The 23,779-nt window shown below is 44.8% G+C and overlaps 1 protein-coding gene across 2 annotated transcripts in view; it reads right to left on the reverse strand.

Moving 5' to 3' along the window:
- Positions 1-423: 423 nt before the first annotated feature.
- The window catches only part of LOC124038318 (spectrin beta chain, non-erythrocytic 1), a 112,786-nt gene continuing 89,430 nt past the window's right edge, over positions 424-23,779 (reverse strand). For both annotated transcript variants that reach the window (XM_046354049.1, XM_046354048.1), the window contains 22 exons: positions 23,189-23,326; positions 22,319-23,075; positions 20,911-21,113; positions 20,495-20,585; positions 20,067-20,213; positions 19,306-19,569; positions 15,089-15,313; positions 14,268-14,357; positions 13,793-14,077; positions 12,547-12,677; positions 11,709-11,913; positions 11,237-11,611; positions 10,812-11,056; positions 9,544-9,682; positions 9,264-9,348; positions 8,907-9,103; positions 8,150-8,250; positions 7,790-7,844; positions 3,421-3,623; positions 2,167-2,340; positions 2,006-2,048; positions 424-1,818 (listed from right to left, as the gene is read on the reverse strand). In XM_046354049.1, coding sequence (XP_046210005.1) covers positions 1,615-1,818; positions 2,006-2,048; positions 2,167-2,340; positions 3,421-3,623; positions 7,790-7,844; positions 8,150-8,250; positions 8,907-9,103; positions 9,264-9,348; positions 9,544-9,682; positions 10,812-11,056; positions 11,237-11,611; positions 11,709-11,913; positions 12,547-12,677; positions 13,793-14,077; positions 14,268-14,357; positions 15,089-15,313; positions 19,306-19,569; positions 20,067-20,213; positions 20,495-20,585; positions 20,911-21,113; positions 22,319-23,075; positions 23,189-23,326 — 4,357 coding nt within the window. In that variant the 3' untranslated portion in view covers positions 424-1,614. The remainder of the gene's footprint in view (positions 1,819-2,005; positions 2,049-2,166; positions 2,341-3,420; positions 3,624-7,789; positions 7,845-8,149; positions 8,251-8,906; positions 9,104-9,263; positions 9,349-9,543; positions 9,683-10,811; positions 11,057-11,236; positions 11,612-11,708; positions 11,914-12,546; positions 12,678-13,792; positions 14,078-14,267; positions 14,358-15,088; positions 15,314-19,305; positions 19,570-20,066; positions 20,214-20,494; positions 20,586-20,910; positions 21,114-22,318; positions 23,076-23,188; positions 23,327-23,779) is intronic.

The raw sequence follows: 23,779 nt of genomic DNA on the forward strand, positions 1-23,779 counted from the left end.
AAATTAAAATGGCGTATTTGTATTTTTCCAGTGATATATTGTTTAGTTTTCTGCTAGCCTCTTACCCAGGCCTAGGTGTCTGGGAACGAGATATGCGTTCTGCAGAAATGTTCAACACTGGCTGCAAAATCTCCATAACGCCACTAGATGGTGGACACATTTAGGGGCAGTCAAAAATCTTTGTTGCCTAAATGAAGTCAAAGGAGACAGGATTTATTCTGCCATTAATTTCATTGTTACATCGTAATAGCTCTGTAATTGCTTGGTAAGTGTTTTTTTTTAAATGAATGAGAACATAGTGCTTGCACTGAATGAGGCATGATTTCATGAAAATGTATTCAATCGTATAGAAGCAGTAATGACATGAGGAATTGTTGCTGATTTGGTGTGACGCTGTAGTACTGAAAACACAAGAGACAGACATCATCTTAAAAGCAATTTAATGGATTTGCACATATTTAACAGAGAGGGCAAAAGTCTACGGGTGCAGTTCCATCTACATGTGACAATGGTCCATATTAAACTACATACCTAGAGGCGTCGCTATGGCAAACAAGCTTTCTCCCATCGTGGCATTGATTGTGCAATATGAAGAAATATTTCATTACAATAGTTACAGTGACAGAGAAATGCACACTATTTATCAAATAGCTAGAGAATGTAGCAAAATGATAATATGCGGTGCTATAGCCAACAAGCAAGCAACCTTATTCCAGTATTTGCCTTAGAATCCACTTTTCTACTTAACAACAATGCTTAAAGTGTTTATTGTTTTGTACATCTAATTTTTATACTTTGTACTAAATATATTTTAAACATACATTATAATGCAACTCAAATACATAGGAAAACAATGTTTAATAATGTTTTGAAAAATGACAAAATGACAGAAATAAACCTTCATGTGTGTTGTAGTTCTTCATGGATATCCAACATTCTGACTGGTTTTAGTAATTACTTGAGCCCGAGTAGGTATAGGATTACATTTTACAATATGATCTTTTCACTCAAATTAATGTCATACTACGTTTTTGGAAAAAAAGTGAGACTATATTGAAGCTTATAATGTTGTAGGGCTTGTTATTAGTAAGTGAAATGAAATGTTTTTTTTTAATAGTTTGTTATACACAAGTTATACACACAGTTCAAAGCACCGCTGACTTTGCTTTTCAACCGCAGAAGAATGCAAGTCATCTTTCAATGATAGCCTCACAAAACTGAGGACAGACCCTAGAAACTACATAGAATTACAAAAAGAACTGGGAATTAACAACAAGTGAAAAGCAGAGATGAAAGCAGGAAAAGAGAGAAAATAGAAAGAAATCTTAACTAGAAACCCTATCCTGTTTTTCAGCGGCGACTTCTGGATGGTTTACAATGGCAGCTGCCCAAAGCATCAAATCTACCTTAACATAATTGTTTGTATTTTTTTTGTGTTCCTTATCTTAAAAAAGAAAACACCATACTGTGGTCGACCTCTGAGCCCGGCTGTTGGATTGTTAGGCACAGAGTGTGGAGTTTTGGCTCTGAGCTTGCATGCTGGAGTCTCGCTTTAAGAGGAACAGGAGCAGGGGAGAGAAGAGGAATGGCATTGAAGGGGCTGGGGAAGAGGATCTACTTCTTTTTGCTGAAAAGGCTGAAGCGTTTTTCTTTGTCCTTCTCGCGCTTGCCTGGGCTGGATTCGGTTGCCAGGGCAACAGAGGCGGGCAAGGTCTGGGCTCGGCTGGATGCGGGGGTGCTATGGCTGCTGGGGGTCATCTCGGTCTTATCAGAGGACGCAGCACTGGAGATGGCCTGCATCCACGAGTTCATCTCCTCCTGCGGCCCAGACGAGGATTTATCAGGACACACAACACAGATCACGTCAATACAGCAACACTCAGACACCCACGTGATCCTCGTAAGAGACAAGGACTAAAGACAGCAAAGGATACACAACATTCACAGGAGGAAGATATTCTGTCATTCATGCACAAAGTACAAATTAAAAGCTAAGCAAGCTTACGTCATCTTTGGCTTGGAAGAGATACTCATTCCCATCTGTAGCTCTGTAAAAGGAAAATAGAAACTTGAGTAATAAGTCAAGTTAACTACTGTACTGTATGGAAGATCTCATCTTCTGATAATACAAGACACATAGGGAGCTATAGAGCAAATAGTGCTCACTTCAGTTTGAACACATGCTTCTTCTTCTTGTAATCGAGGGCGATCTCACATGCAGCGTCCTTCAGGCTGATGGGGATCTCGCTGTGATAGGGGATGCCCTGGCTGGCACTCTTAATGTCTTTGTAGAAGCCCATTTCCCAGTTGTTGATCACACAATACACATTGTGCCAGGATCTGAAACCATAGGAAACACAGTTATCAGAGTCTGTTCAGCTAAATAAAATGTTGGCATTATTGTAAGGGGAAAGTATTTGGCATGCATGGACATGTCCAGTAAGCATACATGTTAACTCCCCTATGTATTTATTTGGACAGTGAAGCGAAAACGTTTAATTTGGCTCTATACTCCAGCGCTTTGGATTTGAGATCAATTGTTTTATGAGGCGACACAATGTCACCTTTTATGGTAGGGTGTTTTCATATCTGTTTAGAAATTAAAGCGCTTTATGTATCTAGTTCCCTCATTTGAAGGTGCATATTTGGACAAATGCACTTAGAATTTATTCCCATATTCCTAGCACACAATGACATCAAGCTTGTGACTCTACAAACTTGTTGGATGCATTTGCAGTTTGTTTTGGTTGTGTTTCCTATTATGTCGTGCCCAATATAAATGAATGGTAAATCATGTATTACAAATGTTATTGTAAATAAGAAAATAATTTGTTTCTGAACACTTCTACATTAATGTGGATGCTACTATGATTATGGATAATCATGAATGATTTGTGAATAGTGATGAGTGAGAACGTTAGATGCAGAGACCATGCCCCCATGGTAGCATCCACATTAATGTAGAAGTGTTCAGAAACATATTCCATTCTTATTTACAATAAGCGACTCAAAAATGACACAATACACTATTTACCCATTCATTTATATTGGGCAAAACAGCCGAAACACAACCAAAATAAACTGCAAATGCATCCAACAAGTTTGTAGAGTCACAAGCTCAATGTAGTCAATGCGTGCTAGGAATATGGGACGAAATACTAAACTTTTGGCTACATTTAATACACTATAAGTGAATTTGACTATGTATCACCTTAAAATGGGGGGACTAGATACATAAAGTGCTTTCATTTCTAAACCGTGAAACAGATATGAAAATACCCTCAAATAAAAGGTGGCATCCTGTATTGTCGCCTATCAAATCCAAAATGCTGGAGTTTAGAGCCAAATTAAAAGATTTAGCTTCGCTGTCCAAATAAATACTAAGGGGAGTGTATGTGAATTGTGTGTGTGTGTGTGTACCTGCTGGATGCCTTCTTGTTGTGACCCTCCCACTCATGTTTGCGGTGCAGGAGGCCTTCCATCTGGTTGACTGGGGTTGAGTCCAGGGACTTGGCCGGCAGCGTGGCAGCCTGGCTGGGCATGCCTTTGCGTGCTGCACTGGGCGACCCGCCTGGGCTGGGCTCCGCCACCCCATTTACAATGTCACTTCCTTCCCCATTGTCCTGAGGTAGACAGAAACTGGTATTAGAGAAAGCTGGGGCTTGGTAGACAAAACACACAGTGGGGATGGAAATCAGAGAGTTGGCTTCATGCATAGCAGGATCAGAGGCTGTGTAGAAACATTCAGTACTTTCCCTTTGATTGCTATATTATATCACAATGGCTTTAAGACAAGTAAAGTTAAGTAGAAAGGGGTATTCTATACGACTAGGCCTACTCTACTGTAAATGATACCCCCCAAAATATGTTCATCACAATATGTGTCCTTATTTCCATTTGATGAGTAAAACAGCCTCTGGGTAGGTATTTGTATAAATCAAAACAATGCCATAACACCAGCATCAAATTTTTAAACGTGCCTGAATTTCACAATTATAGCCCAGCTTCATCAAAAGATGAATGGCAGACACTGAACCCCAGAACTGAGTGTTTGTGCTATTCTTACATCATGTCTCAATCTCTGCGTCACCCACAGTGTCTCAGGTCTTTTAAGGTTCAGTGCCTGGAGTGAAACTTATCAAGTGTTTAACTCCATCTCAGTCTCTTTCTGACTCCTATCTCGAACCCTCTCACTCCATCTCTCCAACATTGAATGCCATCTACTTGGGACAGTTGATTTTTTTTACTTCTACACTAACTTGACTCTGGATCAAACGACTCAATCCGACTGATTCATCATGAACCTCTATGACTCCATCCGAATCTTGAGACGAACAGCCTCTAAAATGACTCACTTACACTAACTCACAGTTGGATTCACTCTCACTTATACTAACTCACTGTTTGACTAACTCAGATTCAGACCCATCTAAGCACAGTTAGGCGGAGACTTTGCAGATCAAAATCAATTTATATAGATTCTGAGAAAAGCTGGGACCATACAGATTTAGAAGAGCTTTGGTTTATGGGATTGGTTAAAATGGGACCGGAGTCCAGCCGAGACAGCGAGAGAGATCATTTCAAAGACATGCACAGATCAGGGGTTAAGACATGCAAACCACATTGCCACACCCACACAAAATATTGTTGGAGAGAAAGAGAAAGCCAGCGAAAGGGAGATAAAGTCCAAAATAAAATCCCAAACAATTAACACAATTGCTTGAACTCATTATTGATTTTACGGTATGAAGGGGAATGCAAAATTGGCCAGTTAAAAGATTTTATCACAACACACCCACTCCAATTTGTCACTTATTACCCATTACTGAGCTCTTCAAGGCTGGACCAATCGTGGACACTTTTACTGAGAGCTTGCCAGGCGATGGACAAATCCTGGATGCTTATACAGAGATCCTGCCATCGGCTGGACCACCAATACTGGACACGAAGGACTGCATCGCTGCCAGGTTTTGCAACGTTCGATTGGTGCAACATGGGACTGATATTTCTCACCACCTCTTTGTTAAATGTTCAGGATAAAAGCTAAAATAGTTTTCGCTTGGGCTAACACTCATATAGGTAATCACATTATCAATGGTCACATCTGCACCCTCATTCTATCTCAAATATACTCTCCAAGCTTATAATATGAACCCAGTTACCTCCACATAAATACGGAAAGAAGTCTGATCATCTCAAAGTTTGATTACTGTGAAGGAGGATCACTTTGATAGCAGTAACTGTAGTTCCCTTAGAAATGACCCTTTTGCAGAACTAAAAACACTAAACTTAGAATTGCTCAAACATTGATCTCTCAGTTTGGATGGGTACCTTTTTACACAAAAGCAAAATACTGGAGATTTATTGTCAGAAGTCTACTGGATTAATGATATCTACAAGAAAATTACATTTAAAAAAGGGTATGAAAAATCAATGACACTTTACTTGACACCGAGTGTCATAACATGTTATGACATGGTCATAACCATAACCACAGCTGACATCACCTGTCATAATATGGTCATAACACTTATGACAAGTTATGTCAGCTGTTACGACATATTATGCCATGATTATGACTGCGTGTTATGACACTGGGTGTCAAGTGATGTGTTACCAAAAAAATATTTGAAAAAGTATTGTACATCAATATGTATAAAACCACCCCAGGATGAAAACATAGAAAATACACACAGAGAAAAACACAAAAACAGTGGGCACTGAAAGTGAAAGGTGATAACCAGCATGTTAATGACATGCAAAACAATATACCCAACATAAGACATGAGGACAAAAACAGTGTTATTTTGTAGACAGCACAGGGACAACAAAAACCGGACATACATGGGGAGTGATTGACTCTAACAATGTTTTATTGGGGAATGTGCGTTAGTGGGTTGGGGATGCTGACATGATTCAACGTGCAACATGACCAGGAATAAAATGAAGATCTGATGCACAGAGCTGACATGAAGAATGATATGAGAAACAAGAAGGTAGGTATCATATAACTACTGAGACCCAACGACCGGAATAAATTGGAATGTGCTTACACCCCTCTACACACACACACACCATGACTGGAACAACCCTACAAACAGAATTACGACGGTGAAGCATAGTGAAATGAATCATACATAGTGAAATGGTATTTGAGATGGTACTTTCTGACAGTGGTATAACGTGTGGTATGGATGTGCAGGTCATGTAAATGGATGGATATCTGGGGCAGATAGCTACTTACTACTTTTGATTTCCTATTCTCTTGAATTGTATTTAACCTTTATTTATTCAGGCAAGTAATGGAGATAAAATCTAGTTTGCAAGAGACCTGGTTGATTTGATCTGGGGCAACTTGAAACCTGAGACTAAAGAAGACGATTTAACTGCATTACTGAGGCAACGATTAAGCCATGTATTTTGTCTGTCAGTTATTCAGGTTCCACATGGTAAGTTTGTAAATAATAACGTACACAAAGAGTAATATCATCAGGGATGGAGATAGGAGGAGAGGAGTGTTGGGCTGAGAGGCGGAAGAGAAGAAAAACAGGGATAGAAGAGAGAAGAGAGAAAGGAGAGAGGAAAAATAGGGAATAAAGACTAAAACCTGACAGTAGAGGGGAAAAAAAGTTTTATATAAAGAAAATATATGAGTGGGGGGGGGGGGGGGGGGGCAAGGAGGGCGTGTTCTTTGTTCCCACGGACACACACGTATATACACACCCACACACACACACACACACGCTGTGCTCATTCTCATTCTAGACTACGTAGTGCTGTAGTGCTTCTGTGTCCCATTATGCCTTTCTCTGGTGTCAATAGGTCAATAGATCATGTCAATCTACTGTGAATACAATTAAATAAATGATCTTTTGCTCAAATCTCAAAATGTTCAATTAGGAAATGTTGTACTGCTTTTGAAATAGGGTTGCCTAACTCAAAAACGGTTTAATCTTCTTTCTACTTTCTCATTTGATCTCGGCCCAGCTTACATCTAATCAGTAAATACTACAGTATTTAGCTGCAGCAGTGGAGGCTGCTGAAGGGAGAACGGCTCATAATAACGGCCAGAACGGAGCAAATGGAATGTCATCAAACACCTGGAAACTACATGTTTGATGTATTTGATACCAATCCACTGATTCCGCTCCAGTCATTACCATGATCCCGTTCTCCCAAATGAAGGTGCCACCAGCCTCCTGTGAGCTGCAGCTAGCGTTTATCAGCCGTCCTCAGCGGAGTGTTCGATCAGTATCAATAAAAGGTACCAGTCGGTTTGTAGGAATATGAAGATAAAAAGATGAAAGCATAAATAACTATACGATTGGCCCCCCCCAAAAAAAATCTAGTACCCTGCTACTGTTCATCTATGTTCAGTCCTGCAACATCCATATGATAAAATAAGACTGGGTGAATAAAAACTACAATAAATGAAACTGCAATCAGCAAAGCTAATTTTCATTCAAATGCATTAAGCAAATAAAAAATAAAAAGGAATAATCAAGGTAGAATTAGTATAGTCTCCTGTAATGGAATTAGGATACGGCTAAATGGTAAATGAGGAATAAGTGTGACTAACTAACTGTCAGAACAATTGGTGGTGGTGGGGAGGGGGGGTCAGGGGTAGAGGGGTGTACAGTCCTCTCCCTGTGGTGGGGGCAGGGGGTTCAAAGGGCAAGGGAGGCATTGGGGGGGTCACGGTCCAGCCCGCCCGCCTTTCTCGCCCAGTCCCAGTCCTGCGGGTTTGAAAGCTGGTGTACTTTTGGTAGGCTGGGGAGCGGTAACTAACCCGAGGGGAGTCCTGGTCCGATGGCAGTCCATTCAGAGACACTTGCTCACCCTCCCTGTAGGGACAACACACAGAGACACAACAGTAAGTCTCAAACATAGTGCAGGATAAACATACTGGGACAGTCATAGCGTACAGTATAGAGACAACAGTCAGTCTCCAACGCTGTACTGCCGTATCTATAAACACACACAGAAAACTGTCAGCCTCAAACACCGTACTTAAGTCTTTATAAACACACTGGGATAGTCATAACACCAGAATACAGCATGCCTGCTCAGTCTAAACATAGACACAGAGCAGACACACAAACAGACCAAACACATTATTTCAGTATGGTGCTCCGGGCTCATATCGTACTTCTGCTGTGGCGATGCAGTGTCCGTCTGGGTCTCTGCAGGTGGGGGATTTCTCCTCCTCTCCTCCTCCTCTTGCTGTCTTCTCACTTCCAGTAATTCCATCTGCATCACAAACAGACACACATCATTAATGACCAACAGAATTTGTCCAATTGAAATTTAAACATTTAAGTAATTTCATTAAAGGTGCAGTCAAAAACATGATTTTTCTCTGTTTTATATATATTTCTGCACTATGAGGTTGTAATTACCGGTATACTGCGAAATTGTGAAAATGACGGTAATTCCCTTTTAGTGTAAGAACTGTTTGAAAATGTCGTCTGAAATTTCAGCTTGTTTGGCTGGGTGGATTTTTTTTAACTGCCTGGTGACATCACCAGCAGTATACATTCGTAGACCAATAACAAAGAGAGTTTGCCCTCCTCTCTGACAAACAGCTAGTTCAGGTTACACATGCTTCTCATTCGGCTCCTCTCTCAGAACACTCCCAGACAGCCCTAGCAAAATTCTTGCTTGAGAATTTGCATTTAGCTAAGAAGCTATTTGAATTTTTTTTTTTTTACCATTTTAATTGAAAACAATCACAGCAAGGTACTTCATTGCATTGGACCCTTACGTCACGATTTGACTGACAGACAAATGTGATGAGAGCATTGCAGATGGATGTCTAATCTATTTAAAAACAAAATTGATTGAGTTATTAGATGAATGGTTTAACTGACAGCCCAGTGAGTTGTGAACATCCCCCGTCCTCTCACCGTAGTCAGCCGTTCCAGAGCAGAGAACCGCTCTTCCCAGGTGGCAGCTGACTTCTCAAAGGCCTCGTGTCTCTTGATGAGTTTCTCCACTTCATCCACGTTCTGACCCATCTCCCTGCTGGACAGGTACGGCTCCTGTCCCAGCAGCCACGACTCGGCCACACCCGCGTCCCTTCCAAACTGGTGCACCTCCAGAACTGGGCAGAAACACAGCTAGATCACACACCACGGCAGTAAAAAAGTAACGGTGATACCTCTGGAAATACCAAGGGACTGTGGGATAATGCTCGGTGAGCCCCAAGGCACCACTCTTAGCTAATACTGTGCAACAGACTGAAAACGATTTGATAGAATTACCCAATCTAAGCCACTCCCATCTGTCCTCCCACTTGTCAATCATGTCTTTCCTCTTGTCCGTCAACTGTAGTAACTTCTCTTTGATCTGAAAATGGAAGGAAATTAAGTTAAACGAGTCTAAAAACACCATACATTTAATGACGCAACACAAAACCAGAGGGAGCCACATTTCCGTCCGGAGACCGAAAGAAGGAGAATGGGGGTGAAGAAAGAAACAGAGAGCAGAGGAGAGAAGGAGGTACGAATCTGTGAGGGTGTTATGAAATTGTTGGCCTCTCACCTCCTCTAATGCGTAGTGTTTTCGTGCCAACAGGGACTTGCCCAGCTCGATGCAGTTGGTAAAGCTGTCGTTACGGGCGTCGATCTCAGCCTTGATGCCCTGGTGGTTGTTCATCAGGAGCTCCACAGACGACACGTCCCTTGAAGACACAACAATAAGCCAGTTACACACACTGAACACACCAAGGTCCTTACCTGGGGTTTAAATTACCCAAGAAATGCTGCTTACGTTGCTACTTACGATGCTAGCATATGTTTTCTAAAACCACATGTACATACAGTCCAGACAGGATGCTGACAGCCAGCGTATTTCAGTGGACTACAGCCTTCAACATAATGATGTTCCAGGGTGAGTACCTGGGACCATGCTGTTATCAAACTAAACACTAGTCTACTCTAGTCAGGATAGGGTGTCATTCTCTCGGACAGTGGAAACAGAGCAATGCAATTGCTGACACAAACCAAGTCTCTTTCAATTCCCCTCGACCACCCGCTTTTTTCCCCCTTCACCCCATTAGCCATCCATCTTTCTTCCCCCTTTCTTTTCCTCCAGTATCTTTTTTCCACTTCCCCTTACATCATCATTAGCCCCTTATGTCTGTCTGTCTGTCTCTTATCTTTTCTATTTCTGTCTCCTCCTATCTCTCTCCCCCTCTCTCTTCCTCTCTCCCTCTTCATCCGTCTCCATGGTAAGCTGCTGGCTGAGATTCAGCTGAGAGGCACAGATAATGAAGGCCTTGTCGACCCTGGTGATTATCACAATTACAGCTGAAACCAGAGCCAGATAAGGGCTTGGTGTGCTGCTTTCTCCCTGAGAGGAGAAGACATCCTGGGACATTAATTGAGTATTGATACACTGACTATTCACCATTTTCTGCAGCTGCATCTTCAGTGGTTATAAAAAGAACCATCCGTGGGTGGCAATACATTCAGCTGAGCCTTCAGTTGAAAACCTGGGCTACACTACAGTGCCAGAGCTACAGCACTCATACAGACGGTTGTTTGGGGTGAGCTAGTGTGGATAACTTTGTAAATAACAACAATCAGAACATTGAGGATTAGATACATAAATCCAGACCTGAGAAAGTGTGATTACAGCGTAAGCTGCAGACCAAAAGCTGCTTACAGAAAACGACAGAGATTACTGACACCTTCTTTTCTGGCTTTTGTTGGGGAGTCGGTAGGAGAAAAAAATGTGTACTGCAATAATGCCAAACTATTAAAAGAACCAGCCTGAGGCAAAACCGCTTCCCATCAGGTTCACGGTACCTGGGCTTCTCCTGCGCCTCGATGAGGCGGATGACGTCCTCCATCCAGAGCATGAGGTCTCGGACCATGCTGAAGAAACGGAACTTGTCGCCGGTGTCGAGCAGTCTGACCCTGCGGCCGTCACAGGCCTCCAGCAGTGTTCTCCAGGCCTCCAAAACCTCACCCTCTCTCTTTTGGATGTCATCAGCCTTGTCTCCGGCATAGGCAGACTGCAGGCGCACAGCATCCTCCTGCAACATCCTCACCTGGGGAGGAAAAGGGAGAAATATGGGTAGGCAGATACCAAATGTTGAGAAGTCTCGTCTATGATCTGTGAGAGATTCACCTTATAGCTGCACATTTAGTTAAGGCTGTTGTCCAACCTCTGTTTTAGGCATTTTGGCTTTCTGGCTACTGGCTCCGTCTCTCTGGTGTCATTGTCATACCTGTGTCCCCAGGGCTTGGATGTCGTGTTCGAAGGTGGTGTGCATCCTCTGCAGGGTCTCCACTGTGTTCTGGTCCCGGCCCAGCTCCTCAGGCAGCTTCTTGTGTTTGTCCAGGATGCGGTTGAGGATTTCCTTGGCGTCGTGGTAGAACTTGTGCAGCTCGAAGGACGCCGCCAGGATCTGCGTGCGTGTGTCAATCAGCTCCAGCAGGTCGGCCCACGCCTCATTCAGCCCGTCCTTCCACTCGGCGATGGTAGCCGCGTCGGCGTGGCCCGAGTTGATGAGTTCGTCCGCCAGCTGGTTGACAGTGTCCACACGCTCTTGACCAATGTTGCCCGTGTCGCGAGCAAACTCACGGAAACGCTCCTGAAGCATCTGTAGAGGGAGATGATCACAGCAAAGTCTGAATGGACATATTCCGCAGGATACTCTGGCAACAGGGGAAAATGGGTGGCAGGGTGGCACTACATACCGTGACATGTTCATAGTCCTGTCCCAGCTCATGTGACCCAGCCACCACCTCCCTTTCAGCGATCCACTGCTCCAGATCATCCACCTCCCTGTTGAGCTGAAAAAGACGGAACCTCTCGTCCAGCTTCCCCCTCCTCTCCTCCGACAGGTCCTTGAGCCCCGCGTACAGCTTATCCACCTGGGACTGACGCATGCCGATCCGTTCACTACACAGCAGGAGGAGGGAGGAGGAGGCAGAAAGGGAGGGGGTGGATGATAATGTAGGAACTACATTATCCTATCCTCGCTATCTTCGGGGATGCTAAACTGTCAAGTGATAAACCTCTGCGTGGTTAAATCCTACATCAACTCAGCAGGAGTGGAGCTTAACCTTACACTGATCTAATGTTAGTTGTCTGGTACTGACTGACCACTCTGGGTTTAAGCCCTTAAGGGGATAGTTGGGAATTCTGGCAATGCAGCCCTTTATCTACTTCCCTAGAATCAGATGAACTCGTGGGTACCATTTTTGTGTCTCAGTGCACAGTTTGAAGGAAGTTGCCAACTAACGTAAACGCAATTGCTAACTAGCATCAGCGCAATGACTGGAAGTCAATGGGAACAGCTCCTGTAAAAGTTCAGTCATTGCACTAATGCAAGTTAGGATTGGCTAGCAAAACCACCTCTAACTTCCTTCACATTGGACATAAAAATGGCATTCACGAGTTCATTGCCAAAATCATGAACTATCCCTTTAACGTTCTTTAGTCTGAAATTGGTGAATAGGACCATGGATTCAACTTCCAATTTTCACTGGAGGGGATTGTTAACCCTGAGGATAAGCCCCTGAGACCCCTCACCTTTCTGGGTGTCCGGCAGCAGTCAGGCCCCTGCTGGTCTTGGAGAGCTGGTGGACAGTCTCAGCATAGTCCTCCACAGCCTGCTCCAGGATCTGGTGCTTCTTCAGCATGGCCACGGAGCTCTGTTCATCCTACACAGAGAGAGTGACAGAGTCAAGGTACAGACGCAGACAGTGAGTATGAACAGGCACATACAATCAGTGTAGAGGGCACAGTATTGACTAGAAATAGACTAGTCTCACAGAGATCCAGGCCTGTAGAAGGAGACTTAAGGAGTCAAGGACAAATGGAATGATGGCCTGGAAGACTTCTCTCTGTCTACTCACCTTTCACATCCAATACCACACAGCCCTCGCTGAATCTCAAATCATCCCCTCGCCCTTAACCAACTCGCTCAGACGTCCCTCCATTGTCACGTGTTGCTAACAAAACTCCAGAGAGTGGCGAAGGGATCAATTAAACCCATCAACGTTCGGGACACACTCCTGATTTGGATGATGCAATTCATGTTCCACTTTTAAATAACAAAACAAAAATGAAATTCAAATGAACAAATCCCTCAGTTTGTTTTATGTGTCAAGTCTTGGAATCAGACACAAACGCGTGTCATATAATTAGGTACGCCTCTCAACTATTTTGTATTTTGTTGGGACAGCTCTGGAGCCTGCAACCTTGCTGGCTTGGTTGAAGAGGCTATCGGAGGTCTTAATTAGCTCCTGTACCCTATACATTTTTCACTCCTTCAGTTTTGGGACACTTATGCAAATGGAGGGCAGAGCATCAAGGAAAAGGGGAAGAATTGGGATTCAGCCTGTTAGACCAAGTCACTGCCCTCATCTTTCACCCTCCACTGACTTCCTCATTTCTCCTCGTGACAATGACCCACTTCTGCCTGGTAAACCAACATCTTACTGGGCAAAGGTCATAGACCTAACTCTACCAAGTGCAGCAATACCCCTGGTACAGTATCAACCAGCCCTCCTATCCAGCAGCTTTGCCCTGTTACAAAAAAGCAGCTTGCCCTGAAACCAAACCCAATTTCCTATTCAACTTTTCCCCTACTAATGATCCATCACAACAAAATACTGGAGTACAACCCACCAGTCCTAACCAAAAACCACTTTGTATCTCTAACGGCTTGCTACTCATCCTATCAGGTCCAGTCACCATCCTACTTCACATTCAAACCCCATTCTGATTGCTTATGAATAGCAATTATAGCTTTCAGACACACTGCACCCCTCACCTTGGCTTTCTCCTCTGACATCATATAGAGCTCCTGCTCGCTCATCCAGGCCTCAGCCTCGGCAGCATCAAAGTAGTACTGCTGGGCCTTGTGGGCCTCCTCCAGGCGTCCATGGCGTTTGGCCGTCTCCTCCAGGATCTGGGCCCACAGGCGCCGCAGGTCGGCCAGCCGCTGGCGGATCCCCTCGCCGCTGGGGCTGTTGTCGTCATCCTTCAGCACCTGATGACTCCGCTCAAAGATGTCGTCACAGCGCGGCTGGTGGCCCTGGATCTCCTTTTGCAGGGTCTGGTGGGGGAGAGGTCAAAGGGCAACAGGTCAGAATGATGTCAGCTGATTTAAAAGTACAGTGGTTATCTGGTACAGAAATAGATCTGTCACTGGATTCTAATGGTAGTAACTGTAAATGCTAAGAACTAATATTCTATGGATGGACATACTGTTCCAAGGTTCAAACTGATGGGAGTTTGTTTCTTACCTGGTTTTTCTTGATGAGTAATTGGACTGTTTGCAGGTTGTTTCCGTGGTCTGTAGATGTTGCCAGTGGCATTCTCTCTTCAACCCAGAGCTAAGAGGAAAACACAGAAATAGGTAGGAATCATTTTCGGAAGACTGATACATTGATGTAGCAAATGCAATGACAGAAATTAAACAACAGCTAACCACTTGAAAAGCATGATTTGGGCAAAGCGTTTTTTTTTGGTAAGCATTTTAAATGCAGTTGATGACATACACAGATGAGACACATCAGTTCTATTCAGAGACCCAACCCATTTCAAAACACGAGGCCTGCTCCTTCTTGCCTGTATGAAAGGAGTCAATACAGTCATTACAATAATAAACAAACCCTCACAGCTATGAAAGCATGCACCTGCTGCTACTCTTAGTGGGTGCCTTCCCTCAAAAGAGGAGAAAAAAATACAAAATAGTGATTTTTATCACTTAAATCACTTCAGACACAAGGAAACTGCTCTGCTGTTCAGCTTCTGCTGCCATTCCACACTACCATAGGGCAGAGATTTCACACAAGCACAAACGTACTGTAGCCTATTCACATTTGCATAAAAATACAATCAACATTTGCATAAGTAGGCATACAGTACGTCATCTCTTTTACTCGTTCTCTGAAACACACATGTGCACGCCCACACTGAGACAGACACACAGGCAGACATACACACATACAGACAGACACAGGCAGACACACACACAGAGACAGAAATGGATCACAGCATCAGACAGACAGAAACAGACAGACACACAATTAAAGGTGAATGATTAAAGGCTTAATGTACTTACGATCTCATCCTCCACGTCTCTGTTGAACTGGTGGATCTCGCGGGAGGCCATGAGGTTTCCCTTCCTCTTCTTCAGTGGGTCTAGCAGCTGCTGGAACTTCTTCTCCACGATGCGGCGCTGGCCGTCCACCTCATCTGTGTCCTTCCCCTCCTGGCTGAGGACCTGGGCCTGGCTCTGCAGCTCCTCCACCTCCTTCTGACGCACCTCCACCTGGCTCTCCAGCATCTAGGGACGCCACACCAGGAGGAGTAGAGAGGATAGAGACAGTCATAGCATGCTCTCTCTAGCTCCCTCTCTGGTCGACCCCCTAGCATGCGTTCCAGAGTTCTCCGTCTCGTTTGTGCTCTAGGAGTTTTCAGTCTCTCTCTCGCAGATCGAACAAACAGTGGAAATGCATTCCCTCTCTCACATGCACACATTTTAGGTCTGGGTTACACAAAGGATACCATGGGTACACAATCTTTAATAACACAGATAACCAATAAGGCACAGGGGGTGTGGGATATGGTCAATATACCACGCCTAAGGGCTGTTCTTGGGCACGACGCATCACGCAGTGACTGGACACAGCCCTTATCCAAAACCCAGAGGTGCCTTATTGCTATTACAAACTGGTTACCATCGTAATTAGAGCAGTAAATATAAATGTTATGACATACCCGTGGTATAAGGTCTGATATACCACGGCTGTCAGCCAATCAGCATTCAGGGCTCAAACCACCGCGTTTATAATTGCTAATATACAATCAGTATTCTCTACTGTATTTCTACCAAGTGCTCTCTGTTCCGCTCCATTTCTCTCTCTGTTTTACTCTGTCTCTCTCACACACTACACATCTCACAGACACAGAACTGGCTCCTCCACACATCATGGCGAGGGAGAGATAACATAATGGGGGGGGGGTGTATGTGAGAAGCATGGGCTGTTACATAACGTGGTTTGTCTGCTCGCTACAGCGCCACTCGCTAGTACGAATAAACTATCTGCATAATATAATAAACCTTGAGCCAACACGGCATATGTCTGCGGTGTAGCTTATGCTGCAATTTTCCTAATTAAAGGAAAAGAGAAAACCTAATATCAGACTTAACATTTCACTCGTAGTTTGGCTATGCAAGTGAACTTATCCTCAGGTCAATTACTGACATTGTACTTTTACCTAATATGAAACCACGATGTAAAATTATACAGAAATGTACCATTTACCTACACACCAATCAAAGGGAGAGGAAAAGAGCGCAGTCCTATATGGTGACATAACACACCCGTGGGAGACATACAATATGTCAAGCTCCAGCAGTACCAAGCTGTACAGAGGGTGCTCTAGCCAACAAACAGCAGAGACCTGAGGACATCATTCCAACCTGGAACTGAGCTCCCAGGCTTGAAAGGACAGACCAGATACAAATTCAATTAGCACTAATGTGTGACGTAAAAGGGCTTTTGGCCCAACAAGCGTCCTCTGAAGCCCCCTCCTGCTGTTCAAAGACCATTCACTGGCATGTTCTACAAGAAATCTGCCTCCAGAAATTAAAGCTTCTCCCAAGGTGGTGTGACACCTACTCCTGTTACCTGCTGCACTGCTGCTTGGATTCCATCTGGTGATCTGTTCACCCTGGCCTGTCCTGTCTCCCCCTGTCTGGTACAGGTACCTCCCACCACACTCAACCCTCTCTGTTCACCCTGGCCTGTCCTGTCTCCCCCTGTCTGGTACAGGTACCTCCCACCACACTCAACCCTCTCTGTTCTCCCTGGCCTGTCCTGTCTCCCCCTGTCTGGTACAGGTACCTCCCACCACACTCAACCCTCTCTGTTCTCCCTGGCCTGTCCTGTCTCCCCCTGTCTGGTACAGGTACCTCCCACCACACTCAACCCTCTCTACCGAGCTTTCGCTCGCCTCCAGCTCACGCGCACCGTTGGGGCGAGTGACTCTGAACTTAAAATGGCTAGCCCCAAGTCGTTATATATATATTTTTTTTGATTGTGCATACTTTGTTGACTACAAACTTTGACTACAACCACAGACTGTTTGTTTCCACACGCGGGACTCTGACTCTATTGGTTACAGTCTTTTGGCCTCCCATCCTAGTCTAACCACCTCTCGCCAGCTTTGTATTCATGTTACCTGATGAAATTGCTGAACAATATGATCTTGTTGCCATCTGATGCACATTCAGATGTCATAAATCAGCACTGTAGAGCTCTCTCTGTCCTATGAACTCTCCCTGTACTATGCCGTGCCTTGATTGTATTACTGTTGATGATATCTGGAAATGTGCATGTACACCCTGGCCCATCTATAGTTGCTAGCCCCAATTCTGACTTGTGCTCTGATATCTGCTTCACTGATTTCTGCTCTCGTAAAAGCCTGGGTTTTCTGCATGTTAACATTAGAAGCTTGGATCAACTGAAAGTGTGGGTTCACAGCTCCAATCCAGATGTGTTGGTCATTACTGAGACGTGGTTAAGGATGAGTGTTTTGAATACTGAGGATAACCTTTCTGATTATAACCTTTTTCGTCAAGACAGCTCTTCCAAAGGTGAGGGAGTGGCCATCTTTATCAAGGATCACCTTCAGTACTCGGTTGTCTCTACCAAGTCTGTCCCCAAACAATTTGATTTGCTGGTTTTAAGCATTCAACTTTCAAATAGCTCTTTGTTGACTGTTGTTGGGTGCTATCGTCCTCCATCAGCACCGGCCTGTACCCTACCTGCCCTAAACTCTCTCCTGGCCCCTTACACTAAGTCTGAATTTGTCCTACTAGGTGACCTAAACTGGGACATACTAAAACCACCTGACCAAGTTCTGAAGCAAAGGGACTCCCTAAATCTTTCTCAGATTATCACCAATCCCACAAGGTATGACTCCAAACACCCAGAAAAGGCTACTCTTCTCGATGTTATCCTCACAAATAATCCTGATGTGTATCAGTCTGGTGTTTTCTGTAATGACCTTAGTGATCACTGTTTTACAGCATGTGTTTGTAATGGCTGCTCAGTGAAATGACCTGTCCAGATCTGTCATAGACGCTCTCTCATCCATTTATATACAGATGATACAGTCTTATACAGTGTTAAATGCTCTACAAACAAAGCTTTCTTAGAGTCCAACAAGCTTTCTCTACCCTTAACCTTGTTCTGAACACCTCCAAAACAAAGGTCATGTGGTTTTGGTAAGAAGAATGCCCCTCTTCCCACAGGTGTTATTACTACCTCTGAGGGTTTAGAGCTTGAAGTAGTCACCTCATACACGTACTTGGGAGTATAGCTAGATGGTGCACTGTCCTTCGCTCAGCACATATCAAAGCTGCAGGCTATCGTAATCGCTCCTCTTTCACCCCAGCTGCCAAACTAGCCCTGATTCAGATGACTATCCAACCCATGCTAGATTACGGAGACATAATTTAAGATCGGCAGGTAAGGGTGCTCTTGAGCGGCTAGATGTTCTTTACCATTCGGCCATCAGATCTGCCACCAATATCCCTTATAGGACACATCACTGAACTCTATACTCTCATGTAAACTGGTCATCTCTGTAACCTGTCACAAGACCCACTGGTTGATGCTTATTTATTTAAACCCTCTTAGGCCTCCCTCCTCCCTATCTGAGATATCTACTACAGCCCTCATTCTCCACATACAACCCCTGTTCTGCCAGTCACATTCTGTTAAAGGTCCCCAAAGCACACACATCCCTGCGTCGCTCCTCTTTTCAGTTCGCTGCAGCTAGCGACTGGAACGAGCTGCAACAAACTCAAACTGAACAGTTTTATCTCAATCTCTTCATTCAAAGACTCAATCATGGACACTTTTACTGACAGTTGTGGCTGCTTTGCATGATGTATTGTTGTCTCTACCCTTTTGACCTTTGTGCTGTTGACTTTGCCCAATAATGTTTGTACCATGTTCTTGTGCTGCTACCATGTTGCGTTGCTACCATGTAGTTGTCATGTTGTGTTGCTCCCATGCTGTGTTGTCATGTTTTCCTGCCTTGTTATGCTGTTGTCTTAGGTCTCTCTTTATGTAGTGTTGTGTCTCTCTTGTTGTGATGTGTGTTTTGTCCTATATTTATATTGTATTTATTTTTTAAATCCCAGGCCCCCATCCACGCAGGAGGCCTTTTGCCTTTTGGTAGGCCGTCATTGTAAGTAATAATTTGTTCTTAACTGACTTGCCTAGTTAAATAACTCTTACCTAAAAAATAAAAATACAATACCTGTTGTTTCTTGAGCAGGATGTTGACGCTGGTCAGATCTTTGCCGTAGTCATCTGATTGGATTTGTCCATCCACTCCCACCAGCCACTTGTCCAGGTCGGCACAGCTCTGGGTGAACAGCTCGGCCTTGTTGGCGTCAAACAGACACTTGGCCTTAGTCTGGGTGGTGGACTCAAGGTCATCCCACATCTTATGGAGCGCTGCCAGCTTTTCCTTCACCATGGCCTCGGTCTCCGGCTTCTCAGCTATCAGCTGCATCCCGTCCTGGGATTGGGTTGGAGAAAACCATGTTAGGACATTAATGGAGATAAATAGATCTACACTAATATCATTCAGAAAGGAAGACACTGGAAATTCTTCCAATCTGACCTGAGCAATGTGACTCTGCCCACAATCACTCATGTATACAAGCATCAATACTGAACTTTCAAACTACTAGTTCTAGTCTGCAGAGCTTATTACGCTGATTCCGTTGAAAGCTTGTTTTGAAATTAATTCCACTGAACACAAATATAATAATAGCCAACGTGGTTGTTATGACTCAATCTCTCTGCATTTAGTACTAAAATATCCACAACAGAGGGCTGTGCTCAACAGTCTGGAGTGTTTTGGGGGCATAAGCATCTTTACACAGGGGAAATACACCCACACACAAACGCACACAGAGCTTAAGGGCCACGCACACTCACGAAACATAAACAGGGAGAAGGCATGCAACGAAACTGTCAAAAAGATCAGACAGCCATCATTTAGTCACTGACCTTCTCGATCTTGTCCAGCCACTCCTTGTTTGACTGAAGCTCGGCCATGAAGGCTTGGTGTTTGAGCCATTTGCTGTGGAGGTTCCTGGCTTCGTCGTACGACATGTCCTGAGCCGTGAGCATCTTCTCATTGATCCACAGGGACAGCTGCACACACCAGAGAGCCAATCAGTGAGACAGACGGACACACAGACTCATCCACACAACCACAGCTTGGCACCATCCACAATTACTTAGAAATTCCACCTACAGTACTGTACTCTATAGAGCTGGTGGGAGGAATCAGTGGGTGTTCGGGTTTCCTTGTGTGGGAATGAAGTGTGGGGGTAGCCCTAGCTGGCAGATATGGGTGTTGTGCAGTGGGGGGCTGGGGGGAGTAAGTGAGGGGTGAGTCATAAGGGTTTGGTAGGGGGCAGGTGGCAGCTCACCTCTTGGCAGTCCTGAAGGAACTTCTGCAGGTCTCTGTTATCCTTCAGCTTACAGAGAAGCTCACTGGCCGCCAAGCGGTTCTTCTGATGTCTACACAAACAGAAGGGCAGGGGTTAAAACGTGATGAATTAGCACAGAGACGTTACGGCTCGGACACATATTTTTTGTGTATTGGTTTCATTAATTAGACTCCTAGATGATGTTATGCAAACCTGACAAGTGCTATACATACAATTTATTATATGCATGTAAATCTTCATTTTATGCATGTAATTCAGTTTAATCTAAGCACATAACATCGCTGCCATAATTATCACTGGAGTAAAACACATTCACAAGATGGAGAACTGGGGCTGATTTTGTGGTAGCCAAATACAGAATATTTGTATAGCGCTTTTTACAAAGCATTCAATACCTCTCATCGATAGAGTCCACTTTCTCCTGGATGCGGTCAGCGTTGATGTTTTTGTCACTGACCAGTCTGCGTCCGGTGTCCACCACGGCATTGATCTTCTCCTCGTTGGCGTCCATGGTGGTCATGAAGTCCTCCTGCTTCTTAATGGCTCCCTCTGCCCCCTCTAGAGTCGTGGGCATCTCAGTATGGGCCAGCACGTACTCCTGCGAGAGAGAGAGGAGGGCGAGAGGGAGGGTGGGAGAGAAGGAGAGGGTAGTAGAGGTGTTAGGGAGTGTGCCATTTGACACTTGATCAGGAACAAGCAGGTGACTCTTGTATACTGTAGCCTACTTGTAGCATAGTAACAGCTTACATGGTGTTTCTCTCAGAAATCTTTCTAGAGGACTGAGCCCACAGAGGGTGTGTGCGTCTGATTGGCTCTGATGTGAGTGGTGGTGTTGAACAGGGCAGTGATGTCGTCCAGTCAGACAATGCTCTGACTAATAGAGCCGTCTGCCTCTGTTAGCATCGCACTAATAATGAGAGCGGGGTTCAATCCCTCGGCTAGACCACACAGGAACGCACACACACCCTGACACACACACACACACACACACACACACTTTCTTTTTTAACCATTTGCATGAGAAGGAGGACATTATTTCACCAAAGTTGAGTAGACTCCAACAGTGTGATGCATGTGACGCAATCGCTAGTCGCAGTATAAATCAAATCAAATGCTATTGGTCACATACACGTATTCAGCAAATGTTATTGCGGGTGTAGCGAAATGCTTGTGTTCCTAGCTCCAACAGTGTAGTAGTATCTAACAACTCACAACAATACACAAAGTTAAAAGTAAAATAATGGAATAAAGAAATATATAAATATTAGGACATGCAATGACGGAGGGGCATTGACTAAAATACAGCATAAACATATATGTGATGAGTAAAGCAGTACGTAAACATTATTAAAATGACTAGTGTTCTATGTCTATGTACAGTATATAGGGCAGCAGCCTCTAAGGTTCCGGGTTGAGTAGTCCGGTGATAGGTGAAGGTGTTTAGCTTGTCTGGAAGCAAGACGTCGGTGTCCGTGATTTGGCTGGTTTTCCCTTTGTAGTCCATGATTGTCTGTAGATCCTGCCATATAAGTCTCGTATCTGAGCCGTTGAATTGCAACTTCACTTTGTCTTTATACTGACATTTTGTCTGTTTGATTGCCTTACGGAATGAATAACTACACTGTTTATATTCAACCATACTCCCAGTCACCTTCCCAGGGTTAAATGCGGTGGTACGTGCTTTCAGAAGTCTCCTTGGACACTGTGCCACCCAGTCTATCCAATATATTATTTTGCTTAGTTCTCACTAACATTGTTGTGAGCCAAATGGAGTCCGTACTGTGTAATGTAATGGGATGTTACCTGGTTGTTGAGGAAGGCTTCAGCCTGCTTGGTATCCCTGAGGAACAGCTGGTGGGCATGGGACTGGGACAGCAGGTTCTGACGGTTCTCCCACATCTTGTGCAGCTCGTTCCAGCCCGTGTCCAGGGCCTGCAGCCTCTGCCTCAGGAACATGTACTGGGCGTCTGTCTGGCCCTGGGTCACCATTTCCCCCATGTCCCTCATCTTCTGGTAGTCCACTTCATAGTTGCGGATCTCGTTCTTGATGCCCTCGTGCTGCGCCAGCAGCTTTTCGGCCTCCGTCAGTGTGTTGGGCATGTCTTCTGAAGCAATGGCCGTCTGGGTCTTGGATAGCCATGACTGGAAGTCATCCAGCTCCCGGAGGAACTGCTGCAGCTTGCTGGCCTCGCCCAGGGACTCCTCGCGGTTCTTCAGGGTGCCCTTCATCTCGTCCCACACTCCTGTGATCTCCCCCAGGCGACCCATGATGCCCTGGGCCTGGTCAGGGTGCTCGGCTGCAAGGTGCTCCCCCTCCTTCCCCAGTTCTCCTAGCTTGTCCTCGATGGCGGTCAGGTCACGCTCCATGCCGGTGAGCTTGCGCTGCAGGGCCATGACCCCGGCCAGGTCATTGCCCAGCTCCTGGGTGGACTCGATCACCTTGGTCTTCTCGCGGATCCACGACTTGGTCTCGTTACACTCCAGGTGGTAGTTCTGTACACCCAGAGCTGAGTTGAGGGAGTCTTTCTTCAGGTCAACTAGGTCACGGAACTGACTCCATCTAGAGAGATGTCGAAACACACACACAGTCAGGGAACACTACTTTCCCACTAGAGGTTATTAACTGAGGTTAAGTGTTGTTGGTGTTGAGGTTGATGTAGGGTGCTACTATACCTGGTGTTGAGTTTGTCCTGTTGGGCTTTGATTTCCTTTTCACTGGGGTGACCACTGTGGATGAGTTGCCTAGCAATCTGGTTCACCACGGCAACACGTGAGGCTTGGTTGTTCATCTCTGGCTCCAGACTTTCAAACCTGCGAGGGAAGAGGGGGTAGAAAAGGGGAAGGAAGAGGAGGAGGATGATGGTGTAGAGAGGGGGAGTTAGAGAGGGGGAGGTAGAGGAGTAGAAACGGTAGAGGTGGTAGAGGGAATGAGTGTACTGTACATAAACATATGGAAACAATGTAATCTTAATGTAAATCCCGTTAACATGCTTTGTTTCCAGCTGAACTATAATGTCACGTTCCAGTTGCCAGTATATCACACAGAAGCTAAGCCAATGAAACAGGAGTCTGGGAATGATTCCATGCGGTGCATTGTGAGTAAACAGTGTGGAGGGGGAGAGATCATTTCAGACCAAAGACACACATTGGAGTAAACAAGCATTGAACCACTGTCCAAAACACTCAGCAAACTGAAGACAAGTGCCTGTTTCTTCTCAGTGTGGGAAGACTTTAGAATGATTGGCTTTAAAACATTGTGGGCTC

This window comes from Oncorhynchus gorbuscha, linkage group LG06 (genome assembly GCF_021184085.1).
Source record: "Oncorhynchus gorbuscha isolate QuinsamMale2020 ecotype Even-year linkage group LG06, OgorEven_v1.0, whole genome shotgun sequence".
NCBI classification, from domain to species: domain Eukaryota; kingdom Metazoa; phylum Chordata; class Actinopteri; order Salmoniformes; family Salmonidae; genus Oncorhynchus; species Oncorhynchus gorbuscha.